At 39.0% G+C, this 13,495-nt stretch overlaps 1 protein-coding gene across 4 annotated transcripts; it reads left to right on the top strand.

Moving 5' to 3' along the window:
• The first annotated feature begins 215 nt into the window (after positions 1 to 215).
• LOC110115097 (mitochondrial substrate carrier family protein ucpB) lies at positions 216 to 10,934 on the top strand. Of its 4 annotated transcripts, XM_028699451.1 has the most exons (10): positions 216 to 334; positions 417 to 539; positions 711 to 772; positions 865 to 958; positions 1,046 to 1,101; positions 1,171 to 1,332; positions 1,457 to 1,506; positions 1,593 to 1,725; positions 2,725 to 2,762; positions 10,610 to 10,934. In XM_028699451.1, the coding sequence occupies exons 2-10, from the start codon at positions 422 to 424 to the stop codon at positions 10,704 to 10,706; spliced, it is 810 nt and encodes a 269-aa protein (XP_028555284.1). In that variant the 5' UTR covers positions 216 to 334; positions 417 to 421; the 3' UTR covers positions 10,707 to 10,934. The 4 variants fall into 4 exon arrangements, with proteins under 4 accessions (XP_028555284.1, XP_028555283.1, XP_028555282.1 ...); XM_028699450.1 differs by having other exon boundaries at positions 865 to 1,101; positions 10,605 to 10,934; XM_028699449.1 differs by having other exon boundaries at positions 865 to 1,101.
• The last annotated feature ends 2,561 nt before the right edge of the window (positions 10,935 to 13,495 follow it).

Genomic DNA, 13,495 nt, shown 5'->3' on the forward strand with positions numbered 1-13,495 from the left:
CAAAAAATTAAAATATATAAAAAGTTAAATTAAACAAGTAAATATAATTAAAAAAGATTTTTTTTTTCAAATTTATAAATTAAAAAACTTTGGGAGAAAAAAAAAAAAAAAAAAACCTCCCCGCATCGGCTATCTTGGTTCGGTCGCCGGACTGGTCCCTTACTCCCTTCTTAAACTAATCTTTGTAATTTTTTTCTTTAATACGATTTCCCTTTTAAAAAAATTACGAATTTAAATTCTGTAGAAGTCTTCAAACTTTTTGATGCTATACAGGAAGAACAAGTTGGCCGGCGGAGATAGGTACAAAGCCATTAACGGAACCCGCCGGCTGCCGGTAGTTTCCTTCTCTTTTCATAAAAGCTAGGGTTAGAAGGCTAGGTGCAACTCATTAAGTCGTTTTGATTATGATTTTTCAGGTTTCATGGATAGCAAAGACGACAGGGACAAAGAATGGAGTACATCGCTGCCATATGCCCTTTGCCATTTCTCCACGAGCGGAGGAGCTGTTGCCGTTGCGACCGCGTTCACGCATCCTTTAGGTCCTCAGCGTCTATTTGAATCTTGAAATTGGTGTACTGTCTATTGCTGTAGATTTGATACTTGTAACCATTCTACCCAGTTTTCATATTTTACTGTTGTGAGAATCTACCTTCTTTAGGCACTGTAATGTGTTTTATTCAAATTTTAAAAGTTTTATCTTGGAAATGCAGATGTTGTCAAAGTTAGACTCCAGATGCAGCTTCTTGGCCAAAGAGGTCCTTTGGTGGGGATGGTATGCCCCAGCTATATGCCTGTTTCACAAGATGATCCACTTTCTCTTAGATCTTTATTTTTATTTGACCTTCATTATACTGAACCTTGCAGGGCGAAACTTTTGGAAGAATAATTAAAGTTGAAGGAGTTAGAGGACTATATCTTGGACTAGTGCCTGCACTAACTAGGTCTACTCTCTATGGCGGTCTGCGTTTGGGCTTGTATCAGCCTTGTAAATATCTTTCCGACTTAATGGTTGGTTCAACTAATATCTTCGTGAAGATTGCATCAGGAGCTTTTTCTGGGGCGCTTGCAACCGCTTTGACTAATCCAATGGAAGTTCTGAAGGTAGAATTTTGCATATTTGCAAGCTTGTAATCTTGCTTGGTTAGTTTTGCAGTGATTTTCCATGTACAGGTTAGACTGCAAATGAACTCCAGAAGGGGTCTTACAGGAGAAATACATAAAATTATATCAGAAGAGGGTTTCAGGGCACTCTGGAAAGGAGTAGGCCCTGCAATGACCAGGGCTGGTGCATTGACTGCCTCACAGTTGGTAACATATGACGAGTCAAAGCAGGTTTCGTTCTCGGCATTCCTCCACCTCAAAGAAATTTTACGTTAAGGGCCTTCGTGTAGATTGTGCTTTGCAGTTTTATATATGATTTGAAAATCTATATTTCTGCTACGTTTTCCTGTTTCAGGCCTTGCTTAAGTGGACTCATCTTGAAGAAGGGTTTCATTTACATCTCATGTACAGGGCTCTTTTTCATTCTTTGTTTAGATTGCTCAAAAGAAATCAGCTAGGGGATAACTAATTCATATCTGTGCTACGTGAAGCTCAAGTTTTGTAGCAGGAACTGTTGGAACCCTAGTAACTGCACCTGTGGACATGCTCAAGACTCGACTAATGTTGCAGCAAGATTCCAGAGGCCCCAGGATTTACAGAAATGTATTTCACTGTGCATACCAGGTATTAGCTATTAAGCATATGGCCACACTAATACAAACTTTTCTCATTTAGGCTATTTCTCTTAGCTAATCTAGTTCTTTTATCTTCATTTGTTGGTCGGTTATGCTAATTGACAGTGGAGTTTTTCTCATTTGTAAATTCTTTGCGGTTTGATTTCATAACCATCCTACTTAACTAGTTATTTCTCACATACTTTCTTTACTAGGCTGCCATCAATTGGTTTAATTTGAAATAATACAACACAAATTGATGGAGGACAAATCTGTTGGAAATATTATATTATAGAAGAAAGAAGAGTGACCTGTGATATATATGAATAAGTATTCATACATAATGTTCAATATACTAAAAAGTTACCATAACTATGCAAAAACTCAGCAACATAACAGAGGAGGGATGTAAGATAGAAATGAATGATAATCAATCATTTCATTAAGGCTTTGTTCTGATAATGTAAGAAAGGTGTATGAAGAAAAAAATGATAACGTATCTCAACAGGCATAACCATTCAAACTTTAGGAATCAAAACTCAGCAACATAGCAAAAATTTAGGTAAGTGAACTTCAAATAGGGCTTTGAGTACTGGCAATCTACTTATTTTTCGTTCTGCAATGGTATACAATGTAACTTTGACTTCATTTGGGACAGCTTTCTTACGGCTTCTTAAAGAAGCTTTCTAATACATAAATTTTAATTTTTGTACTAAAAAGCTGCTTTAAGAAGCAATAAAAAAACTGTCCCAAACAAAACCTTCGTTGAGTTATTGGTTATTTCATTGAGCTTTATCCTGGAATTTGAATCCATTACAGCAATATAAAAAATTTCAGGTATGTGAATGATACGTTAATATTATACTAATGTGTTGCTTTAAGTTTTTTAACTGGAGATATACTTGAAGAAAGTCTAATTTATATTATCCAGCAATTTAGATGAGCAAATATATTAATGCCAGTTTTTGTCGTCCTTTCAACTCATTCACTGGACTCCTCATTCTTATAGGTAGTTCTCACAGAGGGTGCAGGCGCGCTTTATAAAGGGTAAGCATCTCTTTGTTTTTTTATAAATAAAAAATGATAGTAAGTTTGCATGCTTTATATATGAAAGTCCAACAGAAACACTTGTACACAAGATTAATTGTTTTTAAGTTGGTTTTAGCTAAACTATAACTGATACCAAATTAAAACCCTAGAAAAAAACAACAGAAATTAAACAGAAATTTACTACAATCAGCAACTTTTTTTTTTGCTGTTTCATAGAACTGCTACATTGTTATTTTTTATATTTGGCATTGAAATATTAGTTTCAATGTTTCCATGTAATGTGTGCTATGATTTATTATAGTTAAGATTATAAAGCACAAACACTCTTAGAGGGGTATTGGAGACAATGTTTTGACTGGCCATATTGCATTTCTTTTTAATTTTTTTGTTGGAGTTGTTTTGTCCGCAACATTAGTAGTGTGTTGCATTTCATTTCCTTGCACTTCAACTTTTGTGTTTAATTTGAAGCAAGAGAAATAAAAATTAGTAGTGCATTACATTTCATTTTTTTGCGTTTCAACTTTTTTGATATTTGGCTTAAAGAAAGAGAATTACGAAGTGACATTTTTTGGGATTTGGCATACCCCAAATTTTTTATTTTTGTTGTATTTGAAAAATCATCAAAATTGAGCGATTTCCAAATCACAAGTTCTCTAGCATGCCTTCGTTTGCATCACCCTCCTATGTCAGCTCTCATTCTCATTCTCCTTGCTTGCTCACCTTCATCCAATCACGAAGCCTTCTCGCCTTAAGTCTCTCCATCTGCTTGCAGCTCATGTCATTTTTTGCTATTGATTGTCCCTTTTTGTAATTGGTTTCTTCATCTTTATTTCTTCCCTATCCTTATTAATTCATATAATCTGTCTTATTTACGATCACTTTTGTCTTTTGTCTTCCAATGCCAATGCTCCATCCATTTGTAAGTTGTAACTAATGTGCTCCATTAACACTACCTAGTCTCCGTAATCAACCAATAGGAAAGTACTGTCATCACTTCCACTCCTTCCATTAATAAGATGAAGAGCTCCTCATGTTGCATTATCTTGCTGTTCACATTGTGTCGCCTTGTTGCTCGCATTATGTCTCCTTTTTGCTTGTGTCACTATTGTTGTCCTCATCTTGATCATGTTCAACACCACCTCATCTTGTGTGACATCTAATCTGATAAGCCATTTTGCCTCAAAAGTTGTTATCATCCAAAATTCGTTCATCGCATCCGAGCGAGAATATACATATGTTTCGGTTGTGTATTTTAAATGCTTATTGCTTTTACCACTCGACCCTATCTACCTACACAATGCATGATTTTGTTGTTGATGCTCAAGCTAGTTCGGCACAAACTTCTTGTGTGAACATGTCGGGAGCAATTGGGTGTAAAGTTACCATATCAGTTCTTGACGAAGGTTATGAGACTACAGACAATGGATCGAGAGAGCTGGATAGTGATAGTGGTGATGACTTACCACCTTATCGAAATGAGGTGATTGTAGTTGATCATGATGACGTTCGTGAGTTTATACAAAATCATTGCAATGTGATTGCTGATGCAAAAACTGGAATGGTTGCTAACAACGAGTATGCACGGATGTGTCAGATGACCCGTCAATGGGACCAAGAAATTACAATTGAGAATAGTTGTGATTATAACATAGGAGAAGAAGAATTTGTAATTCCTTCTGAGTTGTTGATAGGAAACACTAGTATTCACAAGTGTTCCTAGCCGAAATCAGTAAACTGCTGCAGTTTTATTGCTGTCCACAGCAGGAAATAGCCCAAAAACAGCGGAAAACAGGAGATATTCGCTAGAAATCTGAAATAAAACCAAGCAAACACTTGTATTTCACTAATAGAAGAACAAAAACAGCAAGATACAATTGTTCCTCAATTCGAGAGGAGGATCGATCTCTCCCAAATCTCTAGACGCCGCTAGAGCCCAAAGAAAACCTAAATCTAAGAGATCTCAAATTTCAGCTAAATTCAAGATGATCAAACCCTAGGAAAATCTACTATTTAATGCATACAATTCAAAAGGAATTCCCTAAACAGTCCATACAATCAATCTCCCTCCTAAACTTCCTCAAAAACGTTTCCTAAAATGCTCCTCTTGAGCGTTCGGCCCGCCCGAACTCCGCAGGAGGCGGAGATCACGCGATATTTCGCGAACTGCCGGTCCCGTGCGGACCGGCTGGACCGGTCTAACAATACTCCCCTCCTAAAAATCCACCTTGTCCTCAAGGTTGAAATATGCTCGTGTTCCCGCGGAGATGACCATCCTTGAGTTGACTGAAAAACCTCACTGTATTGCTGAACCAAGGGCTGCACGAAAGGAGGAACATCCCCTCCCTCTTCCAATATGATCGCATCTAGCCTGTGTAGTCCCACTAGATAATCTTTCCCCACCTCTTGTACGTCCCTAACCATGGTCTTAAGTGATGTGATGGCTTTGGATAACCCTGCATCTCCCCTTATGACCACCTTTCTCCCATCCACCATTAATTCCATCGTGAGTGCTCCCCAATTATCCTTGGTTTCCCCCAAATTTTGCAACCATTTCATTCCCAAGATGACATCAGTACTTCCTAACTCTAGTGGGAGAAAATCCTCCCTCACCTGAATCTCCTGGATGGTCAACACCACTCCTCTACAGATCCCCTGGGCTTTCTCCACCTTCATTGTACCCATCATCACTCCATATCAACCGGTATCCACCAACTTCAATCACACTTGGTCAACGACTTGAGTGGAAATGAAATCGTGGGTAGCCCCACTATCAATTAACACCACCACCTCACGGCTATCTATCTCTCCTTTCACTTTCATAGTGTGACTCGAAGTAAATCCCACTACAGATGTCAAAGAGACTTCTGCCACATCCAGGTGAACCTTCTCCTCCTCTTCAGATCTTCTCCCACCTCCCTCCTCGTCTTCCTCGTCTTCACAGACAAGAAGAACCTGAAGAGTTCGGTCCTTGCACCTATGCCCCGGCAGGTATTTCTCATCACATCTGAAGCACAATCCCTTTGCCCTCTTCTCCTGCATCTCCTTCTCTGTCAGCCTCTTGAAATTTTCCCCACTCCCTCCTCCTACTGGCTTCTCCCGGGTGGTCTCATTAATATTGCTTGATGCAGGCCCCTTGGGTGCTAGAAGAGTGGTGGTCGTCCTGTAAGAGCCTCCTGAGCAATTTCCTCGAGTCCCTTTTTCAGACTTCTTCTGGTCTTCCACCAGCTGGGCCAACTCAATGGCCTTGCCTAGATTCCTTTGCTCCAACACTCTGACTGCTGTTCTTACCTCCGGTTTCAGCCCCTTCATGAAATTCTTTTCAAGGGCTGACTCCGAGATATGATCCAGCCTACTAGCCAGATACTCAAACCTATCCCGGTAATCTGCCACCGTGCCTTCTTGGGTAAGGGCAAAGAATTGCTCATAGAAGTCTCCTCCCTCATCTGCTCGGAAACGCTCTAATAAGCATTCTTTGAACTCCCGCCAGCTCCGGATAGGCTCCCGTCTGTCACGCCACTGATACCAGGCTAAGGCTTTTCCCTCCAAGCACATTCCCTTTCAAGTAGTTTCTTCATCATTTCCTCCATCGCGGTGAACTTCCCCTTCAACCTTTCATTGTTGGAGGTGATTTGATTTTGAAAGTTGCAGAATCTTTCCTCCAAATCGGCTTTCAATTGGCCGACTTCGCCTTCCAAGACGTCAACCTTCTTTCCGGCCATCTTTCTTCCCCAACGGATCTGAAAAATATCACTTCCGGAAGTCAAAAGCTCGCTGAAAAATAAGGATTTCAGGCTTTTCAGCTGCCTAAGGTCCCAAAAACGACGCTCTGATACCATTTTGATAGGAAACACTAGTATTCACAAGTGTTCCTAACCGAAATCAGTAAACTGATGTAGTTTTATTATTGTCCACAGCAGGAAATAGCCCAAAAACAGTGGAAAACAGGAGATATTCGCTAGAAATCTGAAATAAAACCAAGCAAACACTTGTATTTCACTAATAGAAGAACAAAAACAGCAAGATACAATTGATCCTCAATTCGAGAGGAGGATCGATCTCTCCCAAATCTCTAGACGCCGCTAGAGCCCAAAGAAAACCTAAATCTAAGAGATCTCAAATTTCAGCCAAATTCAAGATGATCAAACCCTAGGAAAATCTACTATTTAATGCATACAATTCAAAAGGAATTCCCTAAACATTCCCTACAATCAATTTCCCTCCTAAACTTCCTCAAAAACGCTTCCTAAAATGCTCCTCTTGAGCGTTCGGCCCTCCCGATCTCCGCAGGAGGCGGAGATCACACGACATTTCGCGAACTGCCGGTCCCGTGCGGACCGGCTGGACCGGTCTAACAGTTGTCAAAGGGGATGTGCTTCAAATGGAAGTCAAACCTACAATTTGTTATACGTGAATGGTATATCTTGAAAAATGTTCAATTTTTTGTCATTGCATTGAACAAGTAGAAGGTTACAGTTGCTTGCATTCGGTACGAAAAAATTCAGTCCAAGCCTTGTCTATGGCAGTTTGATGGAGGTTTAAGCAAGAGAGTAGGAGTTTGAAAAATATCATTTGTCAAACAACAACACATCATAGTCGTTTTAAAATTTGTCCTTTTTAATATGTATGTTGTGTGTAACAAGAAAAGATTTATATTAATCCTAGATGGGAGAAGTGTATTGAATATCATCTATACATACATTATTACCAGAGTCAATCTTAAGACTGAACCACATCCAGAACCTTTTTATATCAGAGTCAACTATGCCTCCCTTCCCATCACCTGTAGATGCTTAGTTTTTCTCAAGATAGGTAGCTATGAAGATTAAATATTGTGTTATGTTTTTTCCATGGATATTGCTTACATCTTGCTTGGACGACATTGGTTTGATATGAGTTTTACTCATTATGGTAGATGGAATATTTATATTTTCAAAACCCAGCATGTCAAACCTATGAAGAAGACATCCACCATAACACCTTGTAACTGATTTACAGCTCAAACACACTTCAAAGAAAAGTGTTATGCTTCAATTGATTGATATAAAATATCCTACTACTAGGGATAACATTGTTAATTATTATCCTAGTTAATATATATCTTGTTAACATATATATTTTGCCTAATTTTATGACCTCACCAATTGAAATTGCATGATTTGAAACTTGATTTTTTTTTTTAATCAGAGTATTCTTTAATTGTTATATGTAAAAGAGGTAATGTATAACCTAAAAAGTATGTAGCTAGAAAAATATAAAAATATACATGAACAATTGATATGTGGGCAGTCTTTAGTTGAAGTCTCCATCCTGATGGGTGAAGTCATCGACCTACGAATTGAAGTTGCAGACTTGCTAATAGAAGCTCCTGACTTGCTAGAGGATATCAACTTGTTGAGAGAGTTACTGAGTTATTGGGAAAGGTCTCCAACTTATTGGGTGAGTTTGCTGATTTGTTTAGAAAAGTTGTTCACTTGCTGGAAGAGGTTCGACTTGCTAGTGGAGATTGCTGATTTATCGAGAGAGGTTGCTAACTTACTGAGAGAAGTCGCTGATTTTTTGGGAGGTCTTTGATAGGAAGTGCTTGTAAAACTCAAGATAATATTTGGCCGAAATTAAAGAGGATTAAGGGATTGTGCTTCAGATGTGATGAGAGGTATACATTGGGGCACATGTGCAATGACCGAACTCTTCAAATTCTCACCGTTTGTTATGATGAGGAAGCTGAGGACGGAGGTGGGAGTGAGGCATTGGTAGAGGAGGAAGAGCTGCATCTGGACATGGTGAATGTCTCCTTAAACTCAATGGTGGGATTCACTCCAAATCATACCATGAAAGTAAAAGGGGAAATAGCAGAGAGGGAGATGTTGGTGTTGATAGACAATGAGGCGACCCACAATTTTATCTCCAACCAGGTCGTAGATCAATCGGGGGTGAAATTAGTGGACACAAGGATGTTTTGAGTTTGCTAAAATTAGAATTTCTTAGGTTGTGAGGGTTCTAACTGTTGGCTAGGGATTTGGGAGAGCCGGATCTTCTTCTCCATCTTCTCCAATTGAAGATCCAATTGTATCTTGCTATTTTCTTTCTTATATTTTGCAATAAAAATAATTTTGGTGTGTTATTCTTCCTAATTTCTTATTATCGTTCGCTGATTTTGAGAAATTTGTATCAAACTACCTATCAATCTTCCACAATGAGCTCCAAACTTAGGCAAGTGTGTCCAGGTGGATTTGATAGATTCGTTATGATTTTGGCAAGTTTGTAGTGGCTCAAGCAAGTTTATCAGCCCAAGAGTTCTTAGGTTAATATTCCCTTCGTCGATCCAGTTTGACCTGAACCAAATGCCTATAAATTGTTTGGGCATACAATGTGCACGTAATCCGTGTGGATCGACTTATTTAAGAGGAAGCTAAAGGGTGAAGGTAGATTGGAAGAGATGCAGAAGTCCCAAGATAGCTTGAAATTTGAGCACTACATTATTTGCTCTTAAGTATTTTTATTTCTTCTTGACAAAGGCAGCTGGATCTTGAATGAAGCCTGCAAAATTTGCTCCTATTGACTCCAGTGGAAGGCTCGCTTAACGCCATGTAGACTGACTCTAATGAACATCTTCCTGGGGCCAGCTACGAGGTTTCCGGTCACAAGTTAAGATTCCGCCATTGCAGCTTTTGAAGATAATGTGGCCAGAGAAATTCCAGCATTTTGAACATGCTTACAAATTGGCTGAACTGGTGCCAGCAAATGGAGCAAGGTCCAAGTGGTGGAAAACTTTTGAAAGGATGCTTATGTCCGTGTTGAGATGCTTTGAGACAACACGGACATAAGTTGGGCCCAATCAAATGCGGGCCAGAAGGTTTCTGGGGTGGCTGCCTCCTCTAGGTCAGCCAAGGATTACTCGCAACACCAAGCGTCCTTTTAGGGGTGGCAGCAAGCGGATATCCCATTGCAAAAAAAAGTGCTGATGGTTTTCCATGGAAGAATCATAGAAATTGCAAGCAACATCAACAAAAAAAATAAACTCCTTGACAAAAAATTGTCAGCCATTTTCATTTTTCCCATATGAGCCATGCAACAATACTGAATCTCCGGATTTGAGGTCATCATTCTTCTGCTATCTGTCGTGTATCTGTTATGCTTTGTTAAGTTTTAGAAGTAGTAGCAATTTTATGACTGCATTTTAGAAGTAGCATCGGGCTTATTGTGCGATAGAAAAGTCCCTCTCAAACTTAAGGAAAAATTTTATAAGATGATGGTGAGACCTGCAGTACTTTATGGTGTCGAATGTTGGCCATTAAAAGAGAAGCATAATACTAAGTTAAGTGTTGCAGAGATGAGGATGCTTATGTGAATGAGTGGCTTGACCCTTAGAGATAGGATATGAAATGAGCATATACGTGAAAATGTTGGAGTAGCTCCAGAGGAAGATAAGATTAGAGATAGTCGCCTTAGATGGTTTGGTCACATTAAACGGAGGCCTTCTGATGACCCGGTTAGGAAAGTTGAGGTATTAGATTTGATTTATGTTAAGAAAGGTAGAGGTAGACCTAAAAAGACATGGTTAGAAAATATTAGAAATGATCTTTCTTTATTAGATTTAAATGAGAATTTGACTTTTACCCGGACACAATGGAAAAAAATGATTCATGTAGCCGACCCCACATAGTGGGACAAAGGCTTGATGTTGTTGTTGTAGTATTTTAAATTCGCAAAGGTTCTTCTTAAACACCTGCAAATCATATCACCCAACTTTTGTATACGTTTAAGAATTTTCTGTCTGAAGTCTATTTTCCCTGTAGCTGCAGCATCTGAGCACTCAACTGATACTTTTTCTCAATGAAACACAGGGGTTTTGCCACTTTTGCAAGAATAGGCCCTCAAACTACCATTACGTTTCTAGTATGTGAAAAGCTGCGGAAGCTTGCTGGTATGAACGCCATGTGAGTAGCCTTTTCTTCCCCAACGAAGATCAGGGGACTATAATTTGAATTGCAGTGCATGGAGCAGTGGTATTTTATGATAGTTGATTTTTTTTTTTTATATTCAATAATTGATTCAATTTAAACTATAATGTACAAATCTCTTTAGCATTCAGAAACAGTTTATTTATTTAGGCCGCATTTTGTTGTGCTGGCTTAGTTCTTTGCATTCAATAAAATTAAGCAAACATCACATTATGTTCTGAAAGTATTGGAATAGTTTGCTAGAAGGAACAATTATTCTGTGCGGACGCCAGACGACATCTGGAAACTAACTAGAACATGTCATGTCATTTTTTTGCTTGGTACTGGTACTCGATACTGCTGTGTACAAGGTGACCTAGTGTGTTGTCACCGAACCATTCGGTGTCCGCACCGAATAAATTCTCTAAAAGATGGTGCTTAATTTTTCTAGCTTTGTAGATGAGCTCAATTGTGTAATTTGGGAGAAGTTAAGGGTGACTCTCACCTCTCTTTGATTAAAAAAATTATTATTTATATTCTCATTAATTATATATATTATAGAAGCTCATCTAAATTTAGAAAAAAAAATTTGCCCTATGTTATTTAAATTCTTCTTATCTAAAATTTTAGTTTCACAAGATCAAGCACTTTATGATAAGGGGCCATTAGTGAAGCCCTGATCGACGAGTGATTATTCCGTCAGGTTACCGAATGCATCCGAAAACCAATAACAAAATGCCACGTCACTAAAGTGCTCGGTACTGTGCTCGGTACAGGCGCTCGGTACATTCGGTATGCTCGGTATTTTTACCGGATGTAATAAAAATTCCTGATCGACAGGGTAACTTATGGTTTCCTTTGGGATAAATTATTTTGTTATTGGTTATTTTTAAGAAATTTGTGCATTAGAAAATTGCTATATAAAATAAATAGTAAGAAAATTGTCTTAAATGAAGTATTATATTTATCAAAATAATTAACCTTCATATTTTTCAAAAATAAGGAAAAAATCAAAGCATTAACTATATATTTTTTATTCACTTTGCTTAAGCTTTTCTACACTTAAGTTAATCATAAGTGATTTTGGGATATTCTATAAATTCAAGCAATTAAGCTTTTGAGTTTTTAGATGAGCACGACGTTCAAATAATCGCTTCAGAGTTCATGCTTATTATGCCATTTATGTGTAGAAAATATTTTGTTAAAAGAGAAAAAAAATGGATTTGTCACCTTAAATTTAATTATTTACAAAATTATGGTTTTGCTCAAAAAAATTAAACTAAGAAATTTGTGAGTTGTATTTATCACAATTAACTCAAATTTATTAAGGCTCTATTTGGGATCAATTTTTTTACTATTTTGTACAGCTATATTTTTAGTATACAAACTTTTTGAAGACATATATATGTTGCGTCTTGGAGTATTCACGGTGGTAGAGAAATATATAGTTTAACGTCTTAACGTTGTATAAAGATCCAGCACACAATCAGATAAGAGAGAGAGGGTGTTGCGTTCATAAGAGACGCTACAGTTTTTACGTGGAAACCCCTGAAAAGGGGGAAAAACCACAGGGCCTGGCCCAGTTTGAATGAATCCACTAATATTTGCAGTCGATTACAAATGAGGCACTTCCTTGGGAGAAGACATTGGCTTGATGGTGCAATTGTACATCATATAAAGCGCATTACATGGTGGGAGTTACAATATGGACATATTTGTTTAGTCGGCACGACCATGAAAGACCGTTGTCTGGTGATGGAGGTCGGAAGTACTGTAGTATGCAAGAGACCGAGGTCAGAAAGGCCATTGTTTGGCGATGTTGGTTGAAAGGTCCGTAGTATGAGACGGAGGTTGGAAGGACCATAGTCAGCAGGAAACAGGGGTCCAAAAGGCCGTAGTTGACCGGAGATCGAGGACAAAAAGATTGTCGTAGTATAGCGGTACTATGGTAGAACTATGAGCATCAGTTCGTGGCCCGACAGAAGTTTAGGCCTCAGGTGGTGGTCCGACAAAAGTCTGGGCCTCAGGTGGTGACCTGGTGAAGCACACGACCTCAAGCGGTGGTCCGGCAAAAGTTCGAGCATCAAGTGGTGGTCTAATAGAAGTTCGGATCTCAAGTGGTGGTCTAGTGGAGGTGAGGGTCTCAAGTGGTGGTCCAGGGGAGCAACAACGTCAGGCGGTGGTCCGGCGGAAGTCCGAGCCTCAGGTGGTGGTCCGGCAGAACTCTGGTCGTCAGGTGGTGGTCCAACGGAAGTCCGTACCTCAGGTGGTGGTCTGCTAGAACTCCGAGCGTTAGGTGGTTGTCCGACGAGACTCCGTCGGTGGTCGAGGAGGAGCTTTTTTCCTTCTCTTCATTCTCTTCTTCCTTCTCTTCTCTTCTTCTCTTCTTGCTTGGGATCCCCTTTCAAGAGAAATGAGGGGTTTATTTATAGATTTATGGAGTGGCATGACCTGTAGGTAGGTGAAAGATCAAGGTTAAAGGGGGAGTGGTCGGATGGACGGCCGATGTTGAATCCCTTAATCATGGACCGTTTATGGACATTTGAATGTCTTAGTGATGTCAGAATTCGGTGATCTTGAGCTCGTTGAATTCATCTCGTTGAGGCGCTCGATTCAACTATAAGCACGTAATGTTTGGAAATCGTTTAGTAATCCAAATTGTGGTTCGAACCTTCCAACAACGCTTTGGGTCCTTGATTTGGACTCATTTTGGCTCGAATTGAGACGAATTTGGTGTCGTTGAGTTTGTATTTCCGAGACATTCAGTTTGAATGTAAGTTTGCTAAAATC

This window comes from Dendrobium catenatum, unplaced genomic scaffold (assembly GCF_001605985.2).
Source record: "Dendrobium catenatum unplaced genomic scaffold, ASM160598v2 fragScaff_scaffold_1290, whole genome shotgun sequence".
NCBI lineage: Eukaryota > Viridiplantae > Streptophyta > Magnoliopsida > Asparagales > Orchidaceae > Dendrobium > Dendrobium catenatum.

Bases quoted from the DNA above. Each gene is read 5' to 3' on its own strand.
- LOC110115097 (XM_028699449.1), top strand. From the start codon at position 422: ATGGATAGCAAAGACGACAGGGACAAAGAATGGAGTACATCGCTGCCA. The intron at 1,102-1,170 runs GTAGAATTTTGC...TTCCATGTACAG, and splicing joins ATCCAATGGAAGTTCTGAAG to GTTAGACTGCAAATGAACTC. The intron at 1,726-2,724 runs GTATTAGCTATT...TCATTCTTATAG, and splicing joins TATTTCACTGTGCATACCAG to GTAGTTCTCACAGAGGGTGC.